General features: G+C 40.3%; 1 protein-coding gene across 1 annotated transcript in view; it reads right to left on the reverse strand.

Annotated features, from left to right (window-relative positions):
* Positions 1 to 6,086: 6,086 nt before the first annotated feature.
* The window catches only part of LOC126234283 (protein yellow-like), a 71,472-nt gene continuing 62,381 nt past the window's right edge, over positions 6,087 to 15,177 (reverse strand). The window contains exon 5 of the mRNA XM_049942969.1: positions 6,087 to 8,080. Within this exon, the coding sequence (XP_049798926.1) occupies positions 7,757 to 8,080 (324 nt within the window). The 3' untranslated portion in view covers positions 6,087 to 7,756. The remainder of the gene's footprint in view (positions 8,081 to 15,177) is intronic.

Consider the following 15,177-nt stretch of genomic DNA (forward strand, 5'->3'; position numbering starts at 1 on the left):
TACATGGCTACACTCCATACAAATACTTTCAGAAACGACTTCCTGACACTTAAATCTATACTCGATGTTAACAAATTTCTCTTCTTCAGAAATGCTTTCTTTGCCATTGCCAGTCGACATTTTATATCCTCTCTACTTCGACCATCATCAGTTATTTTGCTCCCCAAATAGTGTCTCATTTCCTAATCTAATTCCCACAGCAACACCCGACTTAATTCGACTACATTCCATTATCCTCGTTTTGCTTTTGTTGATGTTCATCTTATATCCTCCTTTCAAGTCACTGTCCATTCCGTTCAACTTCTCTTCCAAGTCCTTTGCTGTCTCTGACAGAATTGCAATGTCATCGGCGAACCTCAAAGTTTGTATTTCTTCTCCATGGATTTTAATACCTACTCTGAATTTTTCTTTTGTTTCCTTTACTGCTTGCTCAATATACAGATTGAATAACATCGGGGAGAGGCTACAACCCTGTCTCACTCCCTTCCCAACCACTGCTTCCCTTTCATGTCCCTCGACTCTTATAACTGCCATCTGGTTTCTGTACAAATTGTAAATAGCGTTTCGCTCCCTGTATTTTACCCCTGCCACCTTTAGAATTTGAAAGAGAGTATTCCAGTCAACATTGTCAAAAGCTTTCTCTAAGTCTACAAATGCTAGAAACGTAGGTTTGCCTTTCCTTAATCTTTCTTCTGAAGGTGGCAGGGGTAAAATACAGGGAGCGAAAGGCTATTTACAATTTGTACAGAAACCAGATGGCAGTTATAAGAGTCGAGGGGCATGAAAGGGAAGCAGTGGTTGGGAAAGGAGTGAGACATGGTTGTAGCCTCTCCCCGATGTTATTCAATCTGTATATTGAGCAAGCAGTAAAGGAAACAAAAGAAAAATTCGGAGTAGGTATTAAAATTCATGGAGAAGAAGTAAAAACTTTGAGGTTCGCCGATGACATTGTAATTCTGTCAGAGACAGCAAAGGACTTGGAAGAGCAGTTGAACGGAATGGACAGTGTCTTGAAAGGAGGATATAAGATGAACATCAACAAAAGCAAAACGAGGATAATGGAATGTAGTCAAATTAAGTCGGGTGATGCTGAGGGAATTAGATTAGGAAATGAGACACTTAAAGTAGTCAAGGAGTTTTGCTATTTAGGGAGTAAAATAACCGATGATGGTCGAAGTAGAGAGGATATAAAATGTAGACTGGCAATGGCAAGGAAAGCGTTTCTCAAGAAGAGAAATTTGTTAACATCGAGTATAGATTTAGGTGTCAGGAAGTCGTTTCTGAAAGTATTTGTATGGAGTGTAGCCATGTATGGAAGTGAGACATGGACGATAACTAGTTTGGACAAGAAGATAATAGAAGCTTTCGAAATGTGGTGCTACAGAAGAATGCTGAAGATAAGGTGGGTAGATCACGTAACTAATGAGGAGGTATGGAATAGGATTGGAGAGAAGAGAAGTTTGTGGCACAACTTGACTAGAAGAAGGGATCGGTTGGTAGGACATGTTTTGAGGCATCAAGGGATCACAAATTTAGCATTGGAGGGCAGCGTGGAGGGTAAAAATCGTAGAGGGAGACCAAGAGATCAATACACTAAGCAGATTCAGAAGGATGTAGGTTGCAGTAGGTACTGGGAGATGAAGAAGCTTGCACAGGATAGAGTAGCATGGAGAGCTGCATCAAACCAGTCTCAGGACTGAAGACCACAACAACAACAATCTTTCTTCCAAGATAAGTCGTAGGGTCAGTATTGCCTCACGTGTTCCAATATTTCTACGGAATCCAAACTGATCTTCCCCAAGGTTGGCTTCTACTAGTTTTTCCATTCGTCTGTAAAGAATTCACATTAGTATTTTGCAGCTGTGGCTTATTAAACTGACTGTTCGGTAATTTTCACATCTGTCAACACCTGCTTTCTTTGGGATTGGAATTATTATATTCTTCTTGAAGTCTGATGGAATTTTGCCTGTCTCATACATCTTGCTCACCAGACGGTAGAGTTTTGTCAGGACTGGTTCTCCCAAGGCCGTCAGTAGTTCTAAAGGAATGTTGGCTACTCCCGGGGCCTTGTTTCGACTCAGGTCTTTCAGTGCTCTGTCAAACTCTTCACGCAGTATCATGTCTCCCATATCATCTTCATCTACATTCTCTTCCATTTCCAGAATTTGTCCTCAAGTACGTCGCCCTTGTATAGACCCTCTATATACTCCTTCCACCTTTCTGCTTTCCCTTCTTTTCTTAGGACTGGGCTTCCATCTGAGCTCTTGATATTCATACAAGGGGTTCTCTTTTCTCCAAAGGTCTCTTTTATTTTCCTGTAGGCAGTATCTATCTTACCCCTAGTGCGATAAGCCTCTACATCCTTACATTTGTCCTCTAGCCATCCCTGCTTAGCCATTTTGCACTTCCTGTTGATCTCATTTTTGAGACGTTTGTATTCCTTTTTGCCTGCTTCATTTACTGCATTTTTATATTTTCTCCTTTTATCAATTAAATTCAATATTTCTTCTGTTACCCAAGGATTTCTACTGGCCCTCGTCTTTTTACCTACTTGATCCTCTGCTGCCTTCACTACTTCACCCCTCAGAGCTACCCATTCTTCTTCTAGTGTATTTTTTCCCCCCCATTTCTGTCAATTGTTCCCTTATGCTCTCCCTGAAACTCTGTACAACCTCTGGTTTAGTCAGTTTATCGAGGTCCCATCTCCTTAAATTCCCACCTTTTTGCAGTTTCTTCAGTTTTAATCTACAGCTCATAACCAATAGATTGTGGTCAGAGTCCACATTTGCCTCTGGAAATGTCTTACAATTTACAGTACTACTAATTATTAATTGTCAATTTTGTTTATAATTACAAAAGAATTTGACTCCAGCCCTTGTGTCTAAGTCAAGCAAATGAACTAAAAGGACTCATTATAGTCTATAAAGCTAACTTCACTGACCAGAAAGAGGAAGTAAGTGCAAGGTGTAGTGGTAAAGGAAGTGCACTGCCAATGGAGATGCTGCAATTCCACAGTCTCTTTCCAAGTGAGTGCTAGCACATGACATCTACGTGGTCATGGACAGTGCTCACTCGCCTGGGTCATAAAGAAAGGCAGTATTATTCACCTTCAGCATCTACTGTGAACCTGTGCAAAATTTATTTATGCTCTCACACACACTGCAGCAGTGTGCAGACCTCTCGGATGGGCCATACACTTGGCGTACCTTTACTACACACCCTGTCAAATGTCATTGGGCAGAGGACATTTTCCTGACACATGGATGGATGCTGTCCTAACACCACTACAGACACCAACAAAGGATTATACTCAAGTAGATATCATATTATTGTCCTTCCAGTATTATATAGAGTATAGTACTGTAGCACTGGCAGACAAAACTTGGAACAAATGGTGAACTGTCATATTGTATCTAGACAGTTCCTTAGTTACTACCGGTGTGGGAGCCTATAATGTCTCCAGATTGTTTTTTGGTCCCTCCTGTCACATGACTACTTCAGACATGAAATCAGGGAAGTCCAATCTGGCAGGGATGGGTAGGGGACTGCAGTTTCTTGGGGTGTGTGTGTGTGTGTGTGGGGGGGGGGTGTTTCCTGAACATTACTGCTCTTTTTATCAACAGTAAAAGCACACACAGTTAGGTAACTTGTATGTACAGGCATACCTATTTGTGGATGCTAAGATACTATTTTGCTCCTCTCCTAACACTGGAACATCAAGTCATAATTATATTTTTTTGAATAAAATCATTGCCACTATTTGGCAGTAAGTTTTATTATTAATTTATTTCACTATCATGATTTCAGTTGTAGAGCCATTTTAAAGTGTGATGTTGAAGAAAGTCGGGTAAATGATGTATTATCATCAAAAAATATCATAAAATGTAAGTGAACATATATACCAGTCATCTCATCATAAAGATGTGAGTGCGAATTAAAAATGGGGATTACAGCTAACATTACCCATGGCAGACATAGTTTAATGTTCTGTACTGTACAATGTCCAAATACATGGATGTACAATTTCTGGGATCTGAAATGGAACCAACAGTATGCTCAATTGTAGCCACAGCAGGAGGTAGACTTTGGTTAATTGGTAGTCATAGATGTTCGTGCAATTGGGGAGGATGAGGGTGCACAGTACATCATATTGGTCCCTCCTGAGATCTAGAGTATGAACTTTCTAATTGTTATAAAATTCAGACTTATGTATATAAATGATTATTTGGATTATTTGTTATTCTAGTAAACTGCATACTCAGCATTGCCAACTGTGATGAGAAATATTGAGGCAGTAGAAATTTCTAAGTAACAGAATTTCTTTGCTTGTCAAGTTGATCATGAGAAATTATACTGTTTCCTTTGTGTGGAAGCAGCTCCATCATTGTCCTGTGACCAAGCAGATGCTAACATTTTTGGAAAATTGATGAAATGGAATAACCAGTCTTTTTCTCTAACACTTAATTGTACAGCTGTTAATTAGCTGCAGAAAGTGTTCATTCCATCACTACAACAAAAGGACACCAATACCAGTTTTGTCTAAAATAAACATGGCTATGCATCCAACCCTAATCCAGGATGTCCCCTCTCCTACTGCACAACTTAAGCATGGCAAAGAGCAAAAAGTTTCAAGGTCAAAAAGATGTTTTCTCCAGGTCTTGAGGCCTTTTCAAACCCAATGGGATGGACTAAAGCACACCTTGCAGTTTCAGAGTTATGAATTTTGCAGTCTAGTTGCAATGACTGCGCAAAAAGTCTCAAACTGGTGAGACAATGACAATGACACTTAACCCAAAAGTGTAGCTTTCAAAACAGACATTGTTCATCTTGAATGATGCTAGTCCACATTAAAAAATGTGTGTTTACGTAATTCCATTAACATTGTCAGACATGCAGTTTAGTTAACAAGTAGTGTAATAGGTGGCATCAGATTTGAACAAATGTGTTTTAAAGTTAGCTTTGTTTTATTCTACTTTCAGGAGTATTGATAATGTGTGTGTGTGTGTGTTGTTGTGTGTGTGTGTGTGTGTTTTTTGGAATAAGTATCATTCCTTTTCTTTTGTAGAATTTTGTGTTCAGTGTCAATCTAACGTTTTTGGTATGTGAATAAAAGTATTTGCGGCAAATATTTTTAGACCTGCACTTACCAAGTCTTTGGATAAAATGGATTTAATCGTATGAGGAAATCACTTCAGAGTGTTAAGTCAGATAGGTAGCATCCGTATTTACATTTAAAAATCTGCTTTGTATAATGTACTAATGAAATGTGCTCATCTTTTTGTCAGAGGAATCCACCTTAAAAAGTTACTGGATTACTTCCAGTCCTTTGAGATAAAGTTGCATTATTTGTGTATATCCTCAAAAATTTACATAAAGCGGTAGTGAATTCAGAAGAATGTCCCTGCCCTCCCATCCCTCCACCTTGGATACATTTAACTGGACATAGCAACAGGTGCAATTTGAATCAATGATTGCGAACATGTCCCATAAATGAGATTGTATCTCAGATACCAACTACTCATTGCAAGGGAGTCAAATATAATTTTGAATACAAGTGTGTGTGTGTGTGTAATCACAAAAATTGTGCACAGATATAAAGACCATAAAATTTCCAAGAGTACATTATTGCAAATGCCAGTTTAGGTCCAAAGTTAAGGTGTAGCACAGGCATTAATTTAGACAACACAGGCACACTCAGACCAATCAGGCAGAGAGAGAGAGAGAGAGACGGGGAGAGAGAGGGGGGGGGGGGGGGAGAGAGATAACTCTGGAATGTGTATGGGAGGTCTGTCAAATATCAACCATTTAAAATGTTTGCATACATCCAATCATACTAAGTACACTGAGTATGAACTCTTGATATTTATAAATGCTGGTGAATCCATGCAAAATGGTGTCTGAAATGCCTTCTGTATTGTAGGATGAATGCTTGGAAGAAAAAGGGAGTATGTGGAGTGTCAGTGACATGCACCAATGACTTTTCTTTTCAGATATGCACGAATATGTGTTCTTTAAAATTTCTGACAATTATTTTGACAAAATTTCTTTATTATTTACACAATTTAAATAGTACTAAAACTGTACAAGTTGATATTTTACAAAGAAGAAATGACATGAAGTATGAGGCACAATCCCATGCACATATTTGCTATCAACCATTCACTTTGATTTTGATGCATTTTAATTCCTTAGTTCTACATAGATAATTTACAACACTGTATTTAAGTGACCAGTGAACTGAGAGGGTTTCTGACTGCTGCTGATGTTCAGAAGTATATAAATTCAAAATGAAACAGGCACTCAGTTAATAAAGTATACATGAAACAGTCATTGTATTTTTGAATTGTTACAATTACAAGCTCAGTACACTAAACAACTACAGTGTTCATGCTAGTAAAGACAATGTCAAATTGTTGAAATGGTTCCTGTACTATGATGCATCATTGTTTACTCTATTTTAAATTAATTCTGAAAGTCACTGCTTGCTTTTAGTGTACCTTGAGGATTATAATATAGAGTAAATTATTCATATGCTCTAATCCACTTATTTCTTAACTTCAGTTTCATGATAGAACTGTAGTATCATTTACCAGGCTCCAGAGTTACTTTAAATGTAATGTAGGACTGTCATTTTTCACATTAGATATGTAATGTAGTAAGCACTTTTAGTACAAACACATCAAACTATCATTGTGTCTTAACAATCTGCATCTTCCTTGTTGAGAGTCTAAATGCAAAGTTATCACCCTATTGATAACAAAAGTGTATGAATATTATTAACTTTGATGAGAGGCAATTACACTGATGAGGAGTTACCTTATGATATACACAAAGTTGAGTGTATATTGTAGTACTATAGATAATTAGGAAGCAATATTTGTCTACATAAGATAGAAAAAACAAATGTCATGTAGAAAGAGAGCCTATGGGTGCTTACTAGATACTACTGGCCGTAGAGTTTGCAGATATGTAAGAAATGACATAGAATTAATATTGAACATCTTAATTTCTGTAACAGTGATACTCATCTGAAGGTACCGTTTCATTCTTCATGTACAAATAGAAATGATAAGTTGATTCTAAAACAGCATATGAGGCAATTAAAATACTTCAAGGAAAAGAAATGAGAAAAGGAAATGCCCACTGTCACTGGCTTTCATTTAATGGTTGTGAGAACTCGATAAAATAATAATTTGTGTTCAGTCTCGAGGGAATTCACATTAATATTGGATTTTGGACTACAAATAATGTTTCAGCCAAGGATGAAAATACAAGTATAATAAGGTTCAAGGAAGACGATAAATCCAGGGACAGTATCATCAGTTTGTTTAAGATATGCCCTCATTGTCACGGTCAAATATCCATGGTTTGTTATATACAATATAAGAAGGAAAGTTCTGTTAAACAAAATTAGTATAATGAGTCATTCTTTTGCCTTCTGTAACAATTGTTTAATCTTTTCCTTCACAGACAAGGAAACACTCAAAAATTTGTGGGGTATTGAAAGAAGTAACTTTATCATTTTGCCTTTCCAGAGAGAGCACAGTTCCCCTTTCTATGGCAGTATTACATTTCAGTGATGTTAATTCCACCCAGTTTCTTGAAGAGATGAACAATGAATGATTACCAGCAATTGATGAGAAGTGTGTTTTACACTAGTGACTTATGACAAACTTTAAGCTCCAGACTCATATACAAGAGGCATCTTGAACAAAAGAGCAGCTTGACGTGGGTGTCCAGGCTTGGCAGCAGTTGATCATCGCACCTCATTGGCAGGGCAGAACTGGTTCCTGGGGGAGAGTGCCCCTTGTCCAGGAATGAGTGTGATGTCGGGGTCGCACACGGTTCCACGCACCAGCTCATCTGTAGACCCCGTCATGATGCGGAAATTAATGTCGTTGGGGTCCAACTCACGGTAGAGGAAGAGTGGCAGACGGTTACTGAGGACCCACAGGTTCTGGCGCAGCTCATGATCCACCTTGAGGTCATTAGGGAAAATGAGCGTCACATTATCTTGTGCCACAATGCCCTGCAGCGACATGCGGTAACCATGTGGCTGTGCAGAGTTCCAGCATCCCACCTATGACATCAGAAATTTTATGATTAAAAAAAGTTAATAACACAAAAATGTGGAATGATCATCTAGAATATTTTTGTTTATGCAGGACCCTTGGTAAGTTGGATTAATTAATGAGGTAGAGAAGGTTCAAACAAGGAGTACACATTTCGTCACTGTTTTGTTAATGTAGCATGAGAGTGCCAAAGTCACGATATGTAGACTTCAGTGGGAGACTATAAAAGGTGTTGACATTATGAAAAGCCCTACTCTAAAAATTCTAGGATATGAGTTGAAAAACATATCTGATGTTCACAGCTGTAAAGTTGGGGAGAGTTTGCACACGTGGATGGGTACCGACAATCTTTCTTTCTGCTTACCACCTACGAGTGGAATACAAAGGGGGGAATTTGATTATGGTACATAGCGTATTTAGCTTGCGCAGGACAAATGTAAACCAAGTGTGCATTGGGAGGGGGGGGGGAGGAGGAGGCAGAGGCAGAGGCAGAACATTGGGAATATTATTCGTGCTGAGATCTGACATTTAGTTAGGGGAACCTGTGGCAGAATGGGGTGCCCAATTTTCAACGGTGATTCTGAAGTACAGGAAAATTATAATAAGACTTTAACACTTTCGCTGCGGCTGACGCTTATAAGCGTCACAACAAGCGACGAGCCAGTGCGGCTGACGCTTATAAGCGTCCGCGCTCACTGTCGGATTACGCAGTCTAGTTGCAGCGGCTAAGCTAGCATAAAAGCGTGTACACCTTTGTGTGGCCAGTTATCGAACATATATCGTTCGTAGTGGAGACTCATGAACAGACACCTGGACCTTCCAATGTGAAAAGGAGCAGGAAAAGTGTTAAAGTGAGACAGGAACAGTTACTTAGTGTACTAGACGACAGTGATTTTCTGTGTAGTGAGGACGAGGCATACCACGGAGATTATCATTTAGAGGTTAATTGGTTGTTTTGGGGAAGGAGACCAGACAGCGAGGTCATCGGCCTCATCGGATTAGGGAAGGAAGTCGGCCGTGCCCTTTGAAAGGAACCATCCCGGCATTTGCCTGGAGCGATTTAGGGAAATCACGGAAAACCTAAATCAGGATGGCCGGACGCGGGATTGAACCGTCGTCCTCCCGAATGCGAGATCATTTAGAGGCTGTAGAAGAATTGCAGAGTGATGATAGCGTGGAAGCACAGCTTTCGAATCTGTTACATGACACTACCTGCCGTTTCAGAGTGTTACCGGCCCGCACTCGCACGTTTCCGGGCCGCACTGGAGAGTTGCGCGCCTGCACCGATGCCGCAGCGAAAGTGTTAATTTGGTTAAAACCTCTTTGTTATAATATTAACTTCATAAAAATTACACCATGTCAGTATTTAATTACCAGACTTCTTTTTTTATTGCAAAATTTCAGAAATGGCAATTTGCCTCATGAGAGGGGCAAAATGGGGAATAATATTTCACACACTAGAATTATTTGTAAATGAAAAAAAGTTTTCACATGCAAAAATTAGTTCTAAATCACATAGAAACTATAATATTTTGTGTCCTCATCCTCGTAAGAATTGAGTGGCCATTTGAGGCACACACTGCGACTCATCTTCAAAGCAGTTGAAGCATTTGTCAGCTTCTTCTAATCTACCATTATAATTGGATAAAGTTGGCTGCTTTAGGTTTTAAGGAATTTTGGATCTTGGACTACTCATCTTAGTTATTTGAGATCTGGTTGTAGCTTTATATTTTTCACTTACTACAGACTTCCTGTAGTAGCTCAAGATGCCATTTTGTAGACTTAGACTCTAAGGCTTGTTTTTTGCTTTGCTTTTTCTTCATCAGCATTAATTAGCTCTGTCTTATGTGGAGAGTGGTTAAAATAACTCTTTTGCCTCTATATTTTGACTCCCTCTTGTTGATGTGTGATACTGTGGGTATCAGTATCTGGACTGGAAACCTGGAAGTTGCATCCTGGGGAGAATGCTACTCCACAAAGAGGCATACCCAATGAGTGTGGGGTAAGAGTTGCAGCTTTTATGAAGTTCCAGTCGTGCTGTGATAGACAAGTGTGTCAGCCCTGCAGAAGTTTTCGTCAGAGTTTGCACCTGAATCCCAGAAGTTCCTGATGTTAGGAATTCTAGATTTTCAAAAGCTTTTAACAGCATGTAACATAATTGAGGACTACAAAGGTGCTCTTCCAAACAAGGTAGTGGCTACTGATCAAAGAAGGCAAGGATGACTGGGCCTCCTCAGTTTTTCTGCAGTAGAATACTAGTAGTAGCAGCAGCAGCAGCAGTGAGTGCAAAAGATGTTAGCTTATCATTCCATGTAGACTTTCACGGCCGGCGTCTTTATCAGTAAACACTTCCGGGCTAAGTTGCCGTGGTCGATCTGTAGAAATTCTTCTCCCTGACGTTTCGTTCTCAACTACGGAGAACATCTTCCGAGGTGAGTCGACGACTGGCTGCTAGGAGCTGGGGCTGCCGCTTATATGGAGATCGTAGAGGGCGCCACCACACGTCACGTGGCATCGATGTGTGGCTATCTCTGGCTATCGTCTGTTCTCTCGATTGCAGGCAATCGATTGTCACGTGATTGATGCAACGTCGACCGCCATATATTGTTCAATTTTAATCCTTTTTCTTTACGATTAAAATTGTATTGATGTTTGTGGATTTCAATTGCCTCTCTATACATACGTGTATAATAGTGCGACGTACTCACTAGCACGCTTGTCTCACCAAATTTTATTTCGTGATCTCCATCCTTAAAAACATGTTCCGCTACTGCGGATTTGTCGATATGTCCCAAGCGACAGTTTCTTTTGTGCTCCGTCAACCATGTATTGATGGTTCTTTTTGTAGCTCCTATGTAAACCCTGCCACAACTACACAGAATTTTATATACCCCTGGGGTGGCTAGGGGGTGACGAGCATCTTTTGTTGATCTTAGGCATTCACTAATTTTCTTAGTAGGTCATGAAAATAGTCATGAGGAAGAAGACTTGAATGATTTCCTGGTGCACTTAAATAGCATCAACCCAAGGATCAAATTTACTATGGAAAAAGAGAAGAACGGACAACTTAACTTTTTGGATGTATCAGTAATCAAACGGGCGGATGTGACCTTAGGCCATAAGGTCTACAGGAAAGGTACACATACTGATCGCTACCTCCATAAGAACTCAAACCACCACCCTAGGCAAAAGAGGGGGGTCATAAAAACACTAGTGGATAGGGCCAATAATATTTGTGAACCAGGCTACTTACAGGAAGAACTAAATCATTTACGAATGGCTTTTGCGAAAAATGGTTATACGAAAAACGAGATTAACCGAGCACTTCACCCAAGTAGAAAAATGCCTAAAAATAGGAGACAGCAACAACCATCAGCTGGAAAAGTATTTCTTCCGTTCATCCATAACATCACTGATCGCATTGGAAAAGTACTAGCCAAGTTTCAGGTGGAGGCTATTTTCATTTTCAGACCTACTAAGAAAATTAGTGAATGCCTAAGATCAACAAAAGATGCTCGTCACCCCCTAGCCACCCCAGGGGTATATAAAATTCTGTGTAGTTGTGGCAGGGTTTACATAGGAACTACAAAAAGAAGCATCAATACACGGTTGACGGAGCACAAAAGAAACTGTCGCTTGGGACATATCGACAAATCCGCAGTAGCGGAACATGTTTTTAAGGATGGAGATCACGAAATAAAATTTGGTGAGACAAGCGTGCTAGTGAGTACGTCGCACTATTATACACGTATGTATAGAGAGGCAATTGAAATCCACAAACATCAATACAATTTTAATCGTAAAGAAGAACGATTAAAATTGAACAATGTATGGCGGTCGACGTTGCATCAATCACGTGACAATCGATTGCCTGCAATCGAGAGAACAGACGATAGCCAGAGATAGCCACACATCGATGCCACGTGACGTGTGGTGGCGCCCTCTACGATCTCCATATAAGCGGCAGCCCCAGCTCCTAGCAGCCAGTCGTCGACTCACCTCGGAAGATGTTCTCCGTAGTTGAGAACGAAACGTCAGGGAGAAGAATTTCTACAGATCGACCACGGCAACTTAGCCCGGAAGTGTTTACTGATAAATGTTAGCTTATGTTTGTCTAAACTGCCAGCACAAGAGAGCTAGTCAAATTGCGAAAGCTTAACCATAACCTAAGGCAGAGAGGTACAAAGCTTATGGTGAAGAGGCCAGTCATATGCCAGGCCCTCCTGCAAATGTTCAGTTGTTGTGGAACCATGATGCCACTACTAGGAATGGGAGAAGTGATTACAGGTTGTTGAAGCCATACTTCCGTGACAAGGGAGGCCAGTGGCTGTGTGCCACCTCTCTAGGTTTCTCTTAAAATAGCTGTCCCATGTGCAGTGAATATGGTTGAACATAGCCTTGTACCAGTACAGATGTAACACTTTTGATTGAGAACATCATTATTTCTGTGCAGGAACTTCCTCATTTCTGAAGAGGTGTGAAACCAAACAACATTAAATTTTGAAGAAAGAATTTCCAACATTGGAGCTACACCTTCTTCAGAAATATAAGCGCATAACACGTGAATTCCAAAGTTTGTGGTATGACCAGCATAAGTGGTTATGTGCTAGCTCTACGAAAGGGGACTCATTCTTCTCGCTGTGTTTGTTTTTAAGCACAAGAAAAACTACATGGCTGCTGAGGGTTCCCACGATATGAAGAATCTGTTTATGGGTTTAGCATGGTATACTTCTAAAGATCATATAAGTTGCTTTATTTCATATAAAGAACTATCCAAACAAGGGTATACTATTTCAGAACTGCGTAATGAACATCACTGTTAAAAATTAGACACGGCAGAGAAGTGAAAGCTAACAGAGACATGGTGAAAATTCTGTCGCCATAAATCTTTTGTGTAAGTAGGAGGTAGCTTTCACAGGTCATGATGAGAGCGAAGATTCCCTGAATCCTGCAAATTTCAGAGCCATTTTTAAACTTGTGCTAAACAGAAAAGAAGATTTGAAAGCAGACTGGAAGAAAATGGGCTACTTCTGGGGATTTGAAAAGCTGTACAGGACACACTAATTGAATGCATAAATGAAGAGATTTGTGAATACATACATTCAGATTTAGGTAGACTCTCATTTGATGCCTTTTCGTGATGTTTGCCAATCTAGAACTAGTGCTGCATTATTCACTGTGCTGAGGGCCATGTTTCAAAATTATGGTATGAAGAACAAACTCTTGGCCCAAACCCGTGTTGGTGCTTTTTCTGGCAGCTTTTTTTACTCTCTGTTTTGCACATTGTTTGGATTTAGTTTTGCAGCAGAGCTGTTCTTGTATAAAACCATTAAGGTTTTGTTTCTCCACACTTCAGGATATTCCTGCTTTCTTCCACTGGTCTTTCAAATGCAAAGCAGTTCTGGACAGTATTGTTGGTAAACACATTCCTTTGAGCAGTGAAAAGAGATGAAACTGTAATGCGAGAATAATATCTGACATTCATGAAAACTGTCTGGGGCTAACTGAGGTCTGTAATTATCATATGGTATGGAAACTTGGTAAATATGCTAATACAGTAATGTAGAACTAATTTACACTGGAAAGAAATTAGTTCCAATTTCGACCATCAGGTGCAAATCTGGCGGTGAACACCGTCTGTATGGCAGCATGACATCCGTGCTGTCATCTGATAAGACATAATGTGAGTGAAAAGTATGGCTGTCGAGCAGTCAGACTGTGCACTGTTACTGAAAACAGTTTATGTAAACGTCAGCAGTGTATCGAGAGAGTATCGCTGACGGAAAGCCCGAGAAGCCCGATGTCGTTCAATGGTTTAAAGAAAGTAGTAATTAACTTCGAAAACAGGGGTGACCTTGGCATAGCACCTGGAAGAGAAAGTTCCTGTGCTGTAATTAACAATGCAGCTTGGGCCTCGGGTTGTCACAGTGCCCGTGCAGCATCATGAGAGTTCTCCATCCCATGGTCAATGGTATGGAAAGTTTTGAAGGTTATTTTACACTGGCACCCATATAAGATCCAAACGGTGCAATAACTGAAACCTCGTAATCTGAAGCAATGTCCTGAACTTGCTGTCCCATTCCTGGCAAAGTTGATCGCATGTGCTCAGGCAATATTCTTTGGAGCGATGAGACATTATACTCCACAGGGCACAGTGAATACATAGAACAGCCAAATTTGGTGTACCGTTAAATCGCAGGTCGTGCACGAACAGCCAATGTACTCACTGTATGTGACTGTGTGATGTGGATTCACAAGCACCTTTATTCTCGGACTGTTCTTCCGTGAAGAGAATACACCCAGAGCGCCTGTCAGTTGTACAACGATGTCTGCTCGTTATCGAGACCTCCTTGTACACCATGTGATTCCCTCTTTGGAAGAGCGCAGCTGTGTGGAAGCCAATGTTTTCAGCCACAGTGGGCAACACCTCACGTTGCTCGCCCATTGAAATACCTGCTTAACGCAGCCTTCCACGAACGTGTTACCTCTAGATGTTTTCCAGATGTATGGCCTGCTAGATCATGACTTTGGGATCAGGGGATATCCAAAGGAAGGCATTTACTAGGGACACGTTTGGTCTCAACCTGATCTGAAGACCAGTATACAGGAACTCTTTGCTCAGATTCCACGAGCAACTGTTGAACACGCCATATTATGGATCCAGCATCTTGTGGATGTCTCTGATGCTCGTATTGGGCAAATTGTGTAAGAGGTGCTTAGTAATAAAATCGGCATTATGCCTTTCTCACTTGTTTGATCTCTTATGCCCTCGCCCCATTCCTAATCCATTGCATTTGGAAACATTTCCGTATGTCTTTCTGGTTGTCACAACGCCTGATCTGCACATGGTGTCCAAAATTGGAACTAATTTCTTCCAGCGTAAACTGGTTCCACTTTAACGTATTAGAATATCTACGAAATTTCGCTGCCGTATGATACCTGCATCCCACAATGGACCTCTGTGAGTAGCTGCACTTGAATTGTAACCACCCTGTATGTAGAAAAGGCAAATACCATCAGCAAGTTTCATGGTCGGAGCGTGATTTTTTCCATGTGGTAATTAAAGCTTGATGACTGCTCCACGTAACTTCCAGTGTAACACTGG

The sequence above is a fragment of the Schistocerca nitens genome, chromosome 2 (assembly GCF_023898315.1).
Source record: "Schistocerca nitens isolate TAMUIC-IGC-003100 chromosome 2, iqSchNite1.1, whole genome shotgun sequence".
Lineage (NCBI taxonomy): Eukaryota > Metazoa > Arthropoda > Insecta > Orthoptera > Acrididae > Schistocerca > Schistocerca nitens.